Source organism: Corvus hawaiiensis, chromosome 8, assembly GCF_020740725.1.
Source record: "Corvus hawaiiensis isolate bCorHaw1 chromosome 8, bCorHaw1.pri.cur, whole genome shotgun sequence".
NCBI lineage: Eukaryota > Metazoa > Chordata > Aves > Passeriformes > Corvidae > Corvus > Corvus hawaiiensis.
In genome coordinates this window covers 15618415-15633682 of record NC_063220.1, presented here as the reverse complement: position 1 = coordinate 15633682, position 15268 = coordinate 15618415, and the positions used below count along the sequence as shown (strand labels likewise).

General features: G+C 39.6%; 1 protein-coding gene across 8 annotated transcripts in view; it reads left to right on the top strand.

The window, feature by feature from the left end:
- Positions 1-15268, top strand: part of DNTT (DNA nucleotidylexotransferase) — a 164406-nt gene that overhangs the window by 134385 nt on the left and 14753 nt on the right. For 6 of the 8 annotated variants that reach the window (XM_048310461.1, XM_048310460.1, XM_048310459.1 and 3 more), the window contains 2 exons: positions 2428-2691; positions 4106-4189. The exons of 1 other annotated variant lie outside the window; for it this stretch is intronic. In XM_048310461.1, the coding sequence (XP_048166418.1) occupies positions 2428-2691; positions 4106-4189 (348 nt within the window). The remainder of the gene's footprint in view (positions 1-2427; positions 2692-4105; positions 4190-15268) is intronic. One more of the 8 variants, XM_048310464.1, reaches the window with a different exon arrangement.

Genomic DNA, 15268 nt, shown 5'->3' with positions numbered 1-15268 from the left:
GATGGTGTTGTAAATTCGAGAAATTAAAATGCCCACACTTTAGAACTTGATTGTGTAAACAAGGCCTACAGCACTTTATGGTGTATAGATCAAGCGGAAATGTGCAAAGAACTGCAGATTCCCTGACACACTGTAATGAGAAGGCTGCTGCTCTGCAGCTGGCAGTGACCAGAACTTCACACAATCTTCACAGCTGACTGCCCCTTCAGGCAATGCTTTTTCCAAATGTACAGAAGTGCCATTTCAGCTTTACTTTGTGGGGTGATGGTGATCTCCACTGTCTTATTATACCAGGTTAATTGGAAACTCTATCCCAATGCATATGACCTAGGCTTTGGTTCCTATTCAATGGTGATACCCTGACTTCTGGTATAAACTATGTAGTGTCCTAAATCTCCAAGAGCAAAAAGAAAAATGAAGCAAAAGATGAGAAAGTACTGCTAAGCAGCGAACAGATTTTTATAGAAAATGGGAAGACTGTCAGTGCATAATCAAAGTGTGAAGTCATCAATTAATTGTCAATGAATAATGATACTAAAATGATTTTTATTAACAATAAAAGCAACAAAATTAACCTGAAGGGAGGATAGTTTCATCAAAAAAGAGCAAGAAAATAAGCAGTTATGCATTAACATTCAACAGCTGTTTTGAGTATATTTGGAAAGAGCAAGCATCAGTGCCTCGTGACATTGGGGTAAAATTGAGAAGAAATTACTCTTTTAAAGATGGATGTTACATCTAAATTTAAGCATTTTCAAATCAGCAGACTTGGAAACTAGTAATCCACGGGAAGAAGCTACATAAGGAGTTTTCTCATATCAGTTTATGATAAATCTTCACAATCAGGAAAAGTTCCAAAGAAGTTAAAGAATGTCAATGCAAATAAAATAGTTATCACTAAAAAGGCTGGCTCATTGACCCATAAAAAAGCCTGTAACTGATTTCCAGTAAAATAATGGGACTGTTAATTTGGAACGATCATCAACAAAAAGCTGGAGGCTAAAAGTGTAATAATACCTATCAGTGTTTCTTCATGGAAATCATATCTTGTTAAGTGTTTTTGTTATGCTTTTTTTTTGGCCAGAATTATAGCTCTGAGTGATAAAAGTAATTTTGTTACTGTAAAGTATTCTCTAAGGCATTTAAGATATTGTCATGTAAACTTACCACACCTGCACTATATAAAAGAATTAATCGAAAAGAAATAATCAAAATATGTTTTTTAATACTGAGGTATTATTGAAAGATATCTGAAAAATCAGTTCATTATTACCTGTGACATTAAGCGGTCTCATCTGGAGACCTTTTGTCCTGGTTTTGGCCCAGATCACCAGGAAAGGGCGTGGCCAGACCCTAATACCACTAGATCTCATTTTTCAATATCATTTTTCATTTTACATCATTTTTCAGTGCCACCTTATATCATCTCCAGGGATGGGGGAAAGGGACTTTCTCTCCTCCTAGAAGAAGGGTATTCCTTCCAGTGGGAGAAAGTGTGGTAGTTGAAATGGTCTGGTATTTTGCCTGTAAATAGTTTCTTTGTCTTTCACCTTTTGTTATTAATATTGTTGCTGTTACTGTTTGTTTTCTTATCTAATTGCTGTTTCCAGTAAATTGTTCTTATCTCAGCCTGTGATCTTTACTTTTCATGCTTTCAGTTGAGGGGAGTAGGGAGAAGTGAGGGGAGTAGGGAGAAGTGAGAGGAGTGGTTTTAGCAGGGCTACTAAACTGGAGAATACCATTCCTAAACCACACCACCATTGTAGTTAACCACTGTCAGCCATCAAATAAAACCACTTCTAGACACTCTCAGTTCAACATTGCAATTTTAAAAAGCCCCTAGTTCAGGGGCAGGAGAATGTGTAAACATTTAAGTGATTTCAAAGCAGAAACAAGTCATCCAAGGACCTAAAGAAATGGACACTTCCTCTAAGCAAAAGACATGGCAGGGATCTTCCAACTCCCTGGAGACTCCAGACCTTGTTACAAGGAAATATCCTGCAACAGATACAGTCCAAATGGAATCTTCCCCTTTGGAATCTGTCAGCAAGGCTGTGCGCTGGACTAATAGTTTTTTCTAGATGTCTGACATGGGAACACATCAATCCTTACTCGGAAATTTCTGTTGACATTAACTAGAAAAAGGCTTAGGAGAAAAGGAGGGAGGGGAAGAATTGCAAATACTATCTCCTTACTACAGGGCAGGACATTGCTACTGTCAGATATCTACCAGTGCAGATTTCCCTCAAATATTTTTCCAAACACTGAAGCTGTTTCATGACTCTCCCTAGCTGAGATTTGGCCTGGCACAGTTCCTTGTTTACTGAAATTACATTTCACATGAATTTTTTAAGACAACTGACTAGAACTCCGGGATGACATTAAAACCAGTTCAGCAATTCAGTGTGAACAATATCTTCTCTTTAGGGCTTACTCCTTTATTGTGATATCATTGAATCAACGTTTGTAAAGGAGCAGCTGCCAAGCAGAAAAGTTGATGCCATGGATCATTTTCAGAAGTGTTTTGCAATTTTAAAACTATGTCAGCCAAGAGTAGACAACAGCACTTGCAACACATCAAAAAAATTGGAAATGGCAGAAGTCAAAGACTGGAAGGCAATCCGTGTGGATCTGGTCATAACCCCCTTTGAGCAATACGCATATGCTCTGTTAGGTTGGACAGGCTCCAGGGTAAGTAACCACAACAGTATATGTTTTCTTAGAATTGCAAACACGTTTTTGTTGTTGCAGGACCATTCAGAGTTCATGGATTAAAAAAAAATATTCCTGATGTCCAAGCATCACATTTCATACTGTCATCCGCCCCTGATAATGAGTTGGAGCTGATGAATTCATCACTAACATTTATGTATGTCTCTCTAGGGGAGTTAAGATCTATTTTCCTCAAAGCTTAGTGTTTAGGTCCATGACCTGGAGAGCGAGGTTTTTGGTCAGTTGTGTTGTCTTTTTACATCGTAATACTGTTAACAAGCAATTAAATGGTTACTGAGTAGAGAGACGATTTGGAAAGTGTCACATAATTTTGCAGGAAATTAAACATTTGAGGAATGTTCTGAATTGGAACTTAATTTGTTTTGTAGGAAATTAAAAATGATTTGACATCTTTGGATTAGGTCAAATGTTTTGTTTCAGTTGCATTATAATTGACTCTTTTAAATTGTAAAAAAAAGGAAAAATTTTTAAATTAGTTTTGAACTAGAATAAAATATATTTTGATATATGTTTTAATAAGAAAACTTGAAATGATATCTGCTTTCATAATAGACACTAGTTAGTTGGCATAATATAAAATAGTACACTATTTTCAAAACAAAAAATTCTACCTAGTGCAAACTCAAAACTCAAATGATAATCTCTCTCCAGACAGAATTATTTTTTAATCTGTTCGACATGCTTGCCTTCTGATGTTAATTTTCTTAGGGGGTGATTACATGGTACAGTGGAGAGCTCCTGAGCCTGCTCTGAATGATCTTTTTGATGTGTTGGAAGCAGTACTGGTGCCTTGCCACTCTGTTCTACTCAGGTTAATTGGAAGCAGAATGGTTTAGACCAGGCAAAATGTTGAAATTGATGTGTTCTCCTGCTGAGCTTATGAGTTACTTCAGTCACTTTTTTTGAGATAACAAAATGTATTTATTTGGATTTGGGATTAAGTTCTGCAGACTTTGGGGTCCTTTCTTATCCTGGAAGTGTTTGGCAACTTAAAAGCCCTTCTCTCAACTCTGTTGATAGGTGTCTATACTAAAAACACACAGTGTGAGGCCTTTTGGATGAGTAGGCAATGACTTTGTTTTTCTCTGCCTCACTGAGCTCCTGCTCCCTGTTGAGCTAATTCACCCACGGACTGTGGGAGCCCATCACAGGTTTACTTTCTTATACAGTGCCCAACTACTCTCAGAGTAACCAACTGAAATGATGGACGATTCCTTATAAAAACATTTCCTTTCAGGTGATTAATTTTATCAGACTATATTCTTTTAATAGAGGTAATTTTTGCATTGTTTGGTTTGGTGTTAGAACTCTTATGCAAAGGATAACAATTTTGGTTTGTGAAAATGGCTGATATTTGCTATATCTTTGACAGCAATTTGGACGTGATTTGCGGAGGTATGCTTCACATGAAAGGAAGATGGTATTGGATAACCATGCATTATATGACAGGAGAAAGGTACTGTTTATTCTCAGAAATAAAGCTAATGGGTTTTTGTTTCTGAGTCTACATTTCCAGTTCATTTTTTATGTTCAAGTATATAGAGTATTTTAGCTTGATCATCTATTTGGTGATAGAAAACAGTTCCACCTTCCCAAGATTTATTTTCACTGGAACAACCTGATTAAATCCGAACAAGTCTGGAAATCCTTTTTTTTTTTGGCAATTGCGAGATAATACCTGAAATGTAACAAGAAACATGCATTAGACATTGGTGTTTGATAGGAACTGTGCAGCCTTCACAAAACTGAGAACAACCCATCTGTGAGTATTTGAAAAAGGTATTTAACTGTCCCATTTCAGAAGGAGAGGTCATTTCTGTGTCCCAGGCACAATTTCAACTGGTATTGGGCTGACATTTCAATGGAGGAGGGGATATTGAGTGGTACAGGCTCAGTTAGAAGGCTCGAGGAAGTTTTTTCAGGGTATGACACTAAGTAGAGATCAGGGATCATCCTGCTTTTAAAGCCCTGCATTCAGGAGTCTGTGTGGAATTCTGTTTAGTCAGGCTTGGCAGCCTGGGGAGTAATTGATATAATTTCTGGTATAAAGGCTCTTGGCTGCAGTTATACTGATCTCTGCATTTATCTGGCTTAATGTCTGTATTTGTATTAGGCCATTTAAATAATAAGCAAAAATCAATACTACAGATGCTTATTGATGTCATTATAGGGGAAAGGCAGAAGTACCATGCCAAGACTTTACATTAATCTTTCCTATATACTCCTTATAGAATGGAGACTGCTTTTAGCACCCCTACTTATATGCATTGTCTCATTACTTCTAAGATGCAGGAGTGATCTTAGCCATCACTCCATTTCAGCTGTCTCCATATGTGCTTGTCAGGTCCAGATGCTACTGTAGCATCCTCAGCTCACATGGAAACCTGGGGAAATCATCAGGCTAATTATCCATTTAGTCAGATATCCTGTCTCCAGCAATTGTCAATACTAGATGCTTCAGAAGAAAACATAAAATCAATAGTAGATAAATATGCTATGAAATCTTTAAAGAGGAGAGATTTCTTCACAAACTCAGGGATGATGTCAGTGTATTTATGCCTGTCTTTTATATTTTGAAAGCATTCAAAATATAAACTCTTTGCCTAAACATAATATGGCTGGTGTTACTATCTGCACTTTAATATGTGCTCTGTTCAATAGATTTTTGCATGTAACAGCAAATAGCACTGGGGAAAACCAAAGAATTTGAGGAATGCCAGTGTTATTTTTTGTGTGCAGCAAAATTTGCCTGCTTGGTATATGAGTATCATTATATCTGTTGCTTTTACTCAGAGCCCTGAGGCATTCAGAGATGCAAAATGGACACTGCTCATTCACGAACAACATCAATCAGTATTATTTGTTCTTGATTATGTTCAGGCTTTATAACTGACATACCATTTAAATCCTTCTGGGGAAGAAAATGCGTGTTTCCATGTATTTTTGACTGGATTAGCCAGGATGTTTCACAGATAAATGATGAGTTTATCTTCACAGTGTCCTCTGGGAAGAAAGACTCTTGTCATCCCAGATTTTCAGTAGAGAGCTGAGGCAGGGAAAGATTTAAGGTCTTAAACATCCATTGATTTCAAGGGCCCCACATTTGCAGTGTCCAACCTGAAGTTTCTCCTGCTGGGTATCTGCCTTGGGAATTCAAAAAATACAAAGAAATGTCTATACCCATGTCATGGTTCCCAAAACCATCAGCTGTAACTGTAACTTAATCTCCAGACCTTCTACATGTCTGAGTCTCAACTTACACTTCCTGAATTCCTCAGTTGTACTGCCCAAAACTGAAGAAATGGACCTTGTGAGAGGACTGAGAAGTAAAACTCAGAAAATTTTCTTTATTCCTTATCATAAGGCAGGAGTTGTTGACAAAGGCAAAGATAAAAACGCGGCAAACCAAAAACTGAATCAAACCCAAAACACTCAGACCAAATCTTCAGGGAAAATTTCAACTATCTTGACCACAAAGTCTTTAATCTACAATTTTCATTTATCAAATGAGGTACATGAATGGATCAGCTGTCCCTTTCAGGGTGGGACTTTGCTTTCAAATGTCAATCTGTCATCACCCCTCTCCCCCACCAATATCTAAGTCTGCCATTTCTCATTTAATCCCAAACACAGATAGTTTGCTTCCAAAGATTTTTCTGTAAACCACAGATGCACTGCTGATTTCAATCACAAGAAGTTGTGTTAGTATGTTGACACAGCAGAATACTGTTCTTATTTCTGCTGCAGTCTCAGAAATATCTTAATTACATTAGCCAAATTTTTCCAGAAAGAAAGAAAATTCTAAGGCAGATACGCAGTATGAAAAATTTCAGACCAGGTAGCACTGAAGTTATAATCTGCTTAACATGGGCTCTTTTTTCAAGTAGTGTTATTCTAGCAAGAAACAGGGAGATGACTCCCTGGAAAGTTATTCTAATATATATAATCTAATGTGCTAAATTCGAATAAATTTTAAAATTATTTTTAACGTTGTAATTTTTGTATTAAGTTATTCCCACAAATGACATCTTGAACAAAAAAACCCTTCCATACTGCCACCCAGTGTGTAGTAAGATCAGAAATGGGCAGGATACAGCAATGGTGTCTGTCTGTGAAATTTGAGATGATGGCCCATAGTGGAAGAGGAGAGGTTTGCAGTAAATTATGTGCCTGCCAAGTTTGATTCATTTTTAGGGTCATCAGGGTAGCAAGCTTAAAATAAGTGATAAAAATAATTAGTAATTTTACACAAGGGAACATATGCCCAAATTGTCAAATGTTTAGGGTTGGTTTGTTGGTTATTTTTTACATTAAACTATGAAGTGTAGAGAATCTCCTTTATTTTAATTCTAGTACTTTTCTTTTAAAATTATTTGACTAGGAGGGAACACTAAAACCATAGATGTTTTATCCGTACCATCTCATAAAATTAGATTGGAGCATGAACGTTTGTATTTCATAAGTACATTTCTCTTTGTGTCAGAAAATCTTCCTTTCTCAAAGCTAAAAACAATCAGGAAGCAGATATCCCTTGTGCAAGCTGCTCAAGATCCCTCAGCACAACCTTAATTAAGGTTAATTAGGCACCATATGTAAAAGCTGAAACACATCTTTTCCATATTTCTCTCCTTTTTTTCTGAAGAGAGATTATTTTATGTTGCTGGCTCTGTCCAGACAGACAAACCTTCATGCACAACTCTAACAGTCACTGGGGTATTGACTGGGGTGGAATTTGGAAGCTGGGCTGTTGGGGTCCCTCCCCTGCCGTGTAGCCCTGGGAGAGGGGCCCTGAGGGCACAGACACGGGGCCTCCCTGTCCCTGCTCAGCCTCGTTCCCATTGGTTGGTTTGTGTTCCCCTGCGCGGGCAGAAGGACCCTTGGTCCCGTGACTGGAACAGTTCCTGGGCAGAGCTCCGGCCATGCGGCTGGAGAAATAAACATCTCTCTGAAACAGCTATCAAGAATCTGTCTGTCCGTATATATTTCCTTTCCACGAGACTCCTGGTTTGATATATGCGTGTTGCAGGATCCCCACTGCAACAAATGGTGGAGATTTGTGAGCAGAACGATCCCCGATCCCTAAGCGACTGATTTGTGTGAGTAAACCCTGGAAACTTTGGATTCCTCTTCTTGGTTTTGCTTTGCTATTCCATATCTAAACTATGGAGGAACCGTGGGAAGACTCTTGGCTCTCAGAGCCGCATATGGACATTTATCTTAAACTTAAAATGATTCTTGAACAACGATTTGTAAATTTTAGCTTGATTCAAGCTCAAAAAGAACTGAAACACTTCCTGGCATGGTTGTTTAAGAACTTTTTCTATGTTTCTTGGGATTTAATTCTTACGAAGGGCTTTTGGAAAACCGTTTGGACACAGTTAATACTGGAGTCAAAATATATGCCGATGGAAGAATATTTTCGTGAATATTATTTAGTTACCGAGACTGTTGAGCAATGTCAGCTGTGTCCTGGTGAAGAGAAGCGTGGCGCAGGGACCGTGCGGCCCAGGCCACGTGCACCGAGCGCTCTGAGAGCAGCAGCGAGGCAGTTCCCGCGCGCGGGTGGAGCCACGCGAGCCGCAGTGTCGGTGGCGGAGCGGGGAGCGGCGGGACCCGGCGGGACCCGCACGGCGCAGCACAGCGCGTGGTGGAGCGAGCCCCGTGAACGCCCGACCGAGAGGGGCGGCGCGCGGGCAGCGGCTGGCGGCGGTGGCGGTGGAACGGAGCCGCGCCCAGCCGAGACGCGCGCTGGAGCAGGGCGCGGGGGAGTCGTCGCTCGGGGGCCCGGCCGAGACGTGGGTGCAGCGCCCGGCAGCGGCAGCGAAGCTGCGACCAGAGGAGGCGACGCACGGAGAACTGAGCGGCGTGGCCCGGCCCGGCCCGCGCAGCCCCGAACGCGACCCCGGGAAGAGCGCGCAGGCACCAGCAGCCCCGACAATTCCAACACGGGAGCGACCGAAAGAGAGAACAAAGACGCAGCGAGACAGAAAACAGCAGACACTCGGAAAAAGGAAAAAATCATAGTAACTAAGATCTTAGGGATAGTAAAATGGTATAATGTTAAGCAAAATTATGGTTTTATAACAAGATGTGACAACCAGCAAGACATATTCGTGCATAGAACTGCTATTAAAAAGAATAACCCTGAAAAATGCATCCCAAGCTTGGGAGATGGAGAAGTGGTGGAATTTAATATTGTACTAGGGAGAAAAGGGTTACAAGCATCGCAGGTCACTGGGCCTGATGGTGTTCCTGTAAAAGGCAGTATATATGCAAAAAATCGTAGTCATGTTAGACAGTATCTCTATTGTAAGCCCCCCCTACAGTTTCCCTTTCCTAATCCCACCTTTCCCTTTTACCCTATGTCCTATTACCCCCAGTGTATTCCCAATCCGTTTTTTCACCCATGGTTTCCCTCACAAAACCATGCTTTTGCCAATTGTTTCCCCAAAAATCCCTTTCCAATGCCGAGTGGGGGATGAAAAGGGGGAGGGAAGAAGTTAAACCCTCTCCTGCCTCAGTTTCCCCACAAAGCATGCTCAGAGAATTCTGTCTCCCTTCTGTCAGCCCTAAGATGTTCCAGAGAATCTGTTTGGACATTTAAAGACTCAGGAGGGTGGCTTGTTTTGTTTTGAAACTGTTCTTGTTATGTTTATCCAGTTGTTTTCATTCTCCTTTTATTAAAATAAAACGGGTGAGGTGTTGGGGTCCCTCCCCTGCCGTGTAGCCCTGGGAGAGGGGCCCTGAGGGCACAGACACGGGGCCTCCCTGCCCCTGCTCAGCCTCGTTCCCATTGGTTGGTTTGTGTTCCCTGCGCGGGCAGAAGGACCCTTGGTCCCGTGACTGGAACAGTTCCTGGGCAGAGCTCCGGCCATGCGGCTGGAGAAATAAACATCTCTCTGAAACAGCTATCAAGAATCTGTCTGTCCATATATATTTCCTTTCCACGGGACTCCTGGTTTGATATATGCGTGTTGCAGGATCCCCACTGCAACACTGGGCCAAGTCCTTTCTGCTTTGTTATTTTTCTTTTATTAGTCTGTGTGTGTGTACAACACAAGATCAGGAAGAGTCAAACTAATTCTTGATCTGCCGAAGACCAAGTCCTTTCCTTAAAAACACTTGCCTGTCATAATTTAAAATTTTGCAAGTCTTTATAAGAAATTAATAAACCATGCTATAGCAAGTATTATTTGCTCTTATTTAATTTTTATTTGGTGGAATGTAACAGTGCTTGTAAGAGAATGTAGTTCGTTATAAAAGAAAACAATTTCCTGATTTGCTCTACATTTCAATATATAATTCAGTGTACTTTATTCTTCTATATTAATATTTATCAGCCCTTTGGCACAGATGCTTGCACTGTGGCCCACTGCTTGAAATGTGATGCATGTCACAGAATCCCTGATTCCAGCGTTCAAAGGGTTGCATCAGGAGAGAGTCCTGCTTACTTTAATGTATTTCCAAAGGGATTCTGCCTGGAATAGGGCGCATTAACACAGCAGTTAGGAATCAATTACATAGCTTTGCAGATGGGAACAAAAGGAAGAGAAATTTTCTCCAGGGACTTGTTACAAAGTTACACTGTGAAATTATTCCTCAGCCTGGATTTATTTTTTTCTTTCTAGTGTGAATCTTTTTCATATATTTGTTGGTTTTGGAAGACATTGTGCAATTACCAAACTAACGATTTTTTCAGTTTTGTAATAAGAAGGGCATTTTGTAGATCTTCCTTTCATAGGAAAATTGTGACAAAAAATTTGAAAATTTGCTGCCAAGTATCTGTCAGCCTCTTTTACATAAAAAGATGAATGCATGTCCAAATCTGTGTCTCTGTAGAACCGTGTACTAAAGGTATGGAAATTGGCACTTGCATATATCAACCCGAGGTATGTAGTTCCTGTGATTTACACCAGCTGGAGGTCAAACCTTACTATAATCCCCACTCTTACAGAATGGAGTTCATTGATCAGTCATGAGGAAGAAAGAAAAATTGTATGTTCCCTGTGTCTAATGGTATTATTGCTGCTACAAATGGCATGGCATTTTTATGATCGGGGGAACAAAATTCTCATTGTAAAACTTTCGCAATTCATGAATGAACAACATGCTCTCTAAGAAAAATATAAATGGTTTTGTAAAAAAAAAAATTCCTTTTTCTCTGTGAAGCATAAGTCAGGTCAGCTGAACAGTAGGCTCTTCCTCAGTAAAATTAAGGTCCTTAGTCTGTAAACCATGACATCAGTGGTTGTTGTGACACTCCTCTGTGTTGGATTAGGAGACAATTATCCCTTAACGCACAATAAAGAATTTTTGGTTACATTGTGCGTTGTCTCTGGACTAGTGGTGTACCAGGGCAGCTGTTGGCAAGTTTTGGCAACATCATGACAGCTTTTTACCTGGGTGAAATGGACAGAGATTTAGTGGATCTAACTAATGAAGATATAGCTCTAAACCTGTTTTGAGTATCTGTCTTTAAGATGAGTAACTATCATATGTTTACAGGAAAATGCAAGAAATGTGTGATTTACTTTCACATACTGTTTTATTATCTTTAAAGTGATTTTTAAAGTGGCTTGCAAACCACAGGATTTCTATTCTTAAAGGAGGTGTCCTTGAGGTATGAATGCCCTTTTACTGTATAAGCAACCTGGAATAAGATTCAGCAACTACGAAGGTTGTTGGTGCCTTTACCAACTCTGGTGCTGTTAGCTAGAGAAAATACCTTTGTCATGCAGAAAGGCCCTGTGGAGAGTATCTGAAGCTGGACTCTGTTACTGGGCTTTTGCACTGGCTGGTAGAATGACAAGGTTGCAGCCAGCCAAAGGATCACATACCAGGTCAGACGTGTAACATCAGAGAGCGCAGTCAAACAACCTTCAGGCTGTCACGTTCTCTGCTCTCTGAATGTTTTCTGCTCCCTCTTGTAATTCTAATTTGGCTTGTGAAAAGGCAGCAGGGGAAGGAATTGTGACATTTAACATAAAGTGATGATTATGTGAGCTTAAGAGTCTACACGTTGTTGTAATACAGGCTAAGGAAGGAGGATGGTCCAGAGGTTTGACTGTTAGCTTGCAACTTGTGTCACTCTGTAGCCAAAATTTCCCTGTAGTTTTAAGCAGGTCATTTAGCCTTCCTTGGTCTCACTTCCCAACAGTAAAACCTAGTTCCCATGATGGAAAGGTGCCGTAATGGTAAGTAGTTAACCACTGAAGAAAAAGCTATTTCAGTTTAAGAATTTTGATCACCCAGTGTTTTGTCTTTCCCTATAACTAGAAGAAATAACAAAGGTTTAATGAAGAATTTTGATTATTCAAAATTTGCTTGATCTCTTAGTCAGAGGGAAATGTTGACACTTTCTGTTAAAGGAATTTCTTTCTGAATCTTGGCTTTGGAAACAATCCATGTATCAGACTGTTCCAAACCTCCAAAGCTCAGACAGCTCTTGGGGCTGAAACTCAGAGGCATTTGCTTGGCTGGCTGCTCCAGGCCCATGGAGCCAATGAGCTCTGGGGACCTTGGCTCTGAAGTACTTAAAATTACGTATTTGAACTCAGGCTCGCAGTAGTAGCCTATCAGGCAGGTTATTGAGAAGATGTGCAAGCTAGCAGGAGCTTTAATAGGCTCAGATTTTTAAAAGTGCCTGGTAAACTAGATTCTATTGGATTGTGACTTTTTCAGGGCAATATTTTGATAATTATGTCATTTTTATGGAACACCCAGGGTAAGTGAGTAGGAAAACTCCAACAAAGTAAAATTCATTAGTGTTTTGCTGATTAGATCTGTTCAAAAGGCAGTGTGATAATATTTTTGTATGACTATACATGTGTTAGGTAGAAATACTGTTCCCTGGAACTGTCTCTTCTCTGGGAATCCTGGGAAGTTGCATTCTAGTGATTCTCAGCCAGCCAAATCTGTATATTATCTTTCTCAGTGCAGCCTGCTATGAGGATACCCTAAACTTAACTACAGTAGATGCTTCTTAAAGAGCTACTCTTCTGTGCAAAACCCAGCCCTACCACTTATATTGTGGATAAATACTACTTTTTAAAATGCAGGATTTATCAACCTTTTTCACTGTTGCTTCCTGACTAAACTTCCTTATCTGAATTAATTAAAAATTAGAGCCATTTCCAAATACTTCAGAATCCATAGGAAAATAAACATCTTTTTGTTTGTTTTTATGTTTTGGTAACTATTTGGAAACTATTCCTTGGTCTTACAGTAAAGAATGAGGTTTAAAGCTCCCTCACTGTACATCACACAGTTTCAGCTGCAGTGGGGTTCCCTATTGCTCTTTCCTTTCATTCAGAGTATATTTATTTTTCTTTATGCCATTTGCTGTTCAGCAGCTACTCAGAACCAGCTCTGCATAAAACAGGAACTAACTTCAACAGTTCCATGCTAGAAATTCTGAGTGATATATTTCCTCAAACTGTTATCTTTTGAGCACGGGAGAGTTGAGCTGAACGAGTGGTGGGGTGGAGTGGGTTGGAGGCCTTAAATTGCTGCAGGTACTTTTCTCTATTCCTGTTTCATGTGAGGAGATTTCTGAGGATGGCATGTAGAAAGCATCATGGCTGGATTGTGGTCATGTAGAAAGTGTCTCTCCTGCACTTTATACACCACTCACCAGTGGAGATTCTTAAACCAGGTGTGAGATTGGAGGATTGAATTTGTCTTGTAAATTCTGATTTATAACTTATATAAACCCATATATTTTCACAATATTGCAGAAAATCCCTTTCAAATCAAATTGCTACTTTATGGAGTTCATGGGAGCAAAATGAAGTGATGTAAATAATTAGCATTGCTTTTTTTTGGCGAAAGAATAGATGGAGTTCTTAGGGTATAATAGATTAATTGAATTATTAGCATATGAATGTTCTTGCACTGACATTGTAGGTTGCTTTTTTTTGTAAGAGAAGGATCATGAGTTTAGTGTTATTTTGAAGAGTCGTTGGAGCAGAAAGCAGTTATTAATTTTATGTCCTATGTAAATTTAAGATGTGAAATAGGTCCCTTAATGTTTTCTATTAGAGAAATATTGGAAAAAATATGACACTATACTGATGACTGATTGACGATTGATGACAATTATGCATTCAAAAAACCTTGTATGAACTTGAATGGCATGAAATGTTATTTAGTTGTTGAATAACGAGAGAGGTGGTTTATATAACTGTTCTGAATAACAAACTCACAAGATGCTCTGAAAACTTCATAATGGGACCCAGCTTTGCAAGCCATTAAGTGCTGTGCAGTTACACTGAATATAGTAAGATTCTGTGATCCCAGTTTTTTTAAGAGAAAATTTACTTTTTCTTGGGAAACCATAATAAGCATGAAATGGGAAATTTATCCTGGGATATCTTTTAGTCGGTGAAGCTCACATGCATTCAATTGTCACCATCAGTATTGCATAGTCTTTTACCACTTGCCTGCAGAATGAATTCCTATCTAGGAAAAGCCTGACTGACTCTTCAGGCAGGGCTTGTCCTGCCTGCCTTTGCACGTATCCGTAAAGCCAAATGAAGGTGTGATTACAGCCCCAGTAAATGGCTATTTTATGATGGTAATGCTCTGGTCTGCTAGCTTCAGTATCTGAGTTCTGCTACTGCTCATCTTTTGTCCGAGTAGCTGCTTCACAGACAACCACAGTGTTTGCAGCAGGCAATCCATCCAGCCATTCCTGGCAACATCCTTGAGATTCTAGCCTCCCTCATGATATTCAGATTTTTCTCTGATTGAGTCTTCATCTGTATGGTGACTTTTATTCTGAAACATGGCTTACCTGACTGTGACCATGCTGCTGCAAAACGTCCTGTGGTGGCTTGGCTTGGAGGACAGAAACAGCTCTGAGGAAGCCAGACTGATTGCAGGTGGCTGGGCGGTTACCTCCACATGCCAGAACTTTGTAAATATATCTCCTAATAAAAAGCCAGCTTTGTTTTTCAAGCGGGTATTCTTTTTTTTCACTGCCCAATACATTATTTCTCAAAAACCTGTATGACCAGGAAGAGCTGTCTATTATTTTACAGGCTCATTTTATTGCATAAAGTTGTGTAATATTCACGTGTTTGATTGTGTATTTAGTTACAGTCTCTAAGTCAGTTTTTTGGTGTCATCTGAGAACATTTACTCCACATTACCTTTCACTGAAAAAAGATGCTTGCAGAAGTTTACTTGCACAGTTAAAGAGACATTTTTTATGGTTCTGTAAAACTGGATGTGATAGTCTTATTTTGGCAGATGCTGCTCTAAAATTATAAAGTTATAATGGTGATATAATCAGCCTTGAGAACATCTTGATGAATTAAACATGCTGCAGCTGCAGAGTTTGCTTTAGACATCTGCAACAATGACTTGATTAAAGCTACAGTAAACATAAAGATCCAAAGTTTATAATATTGATTTCCAATGTGCTCTCTATTACTACTTGAAAGTAAGCTACAGCCAGGTGGGGCTTGGCCTCTTCTCCCAGGCAACAGTGACAGGACAAGAGGATATAGTCTTAAGCTGCATCAGAGGAGGG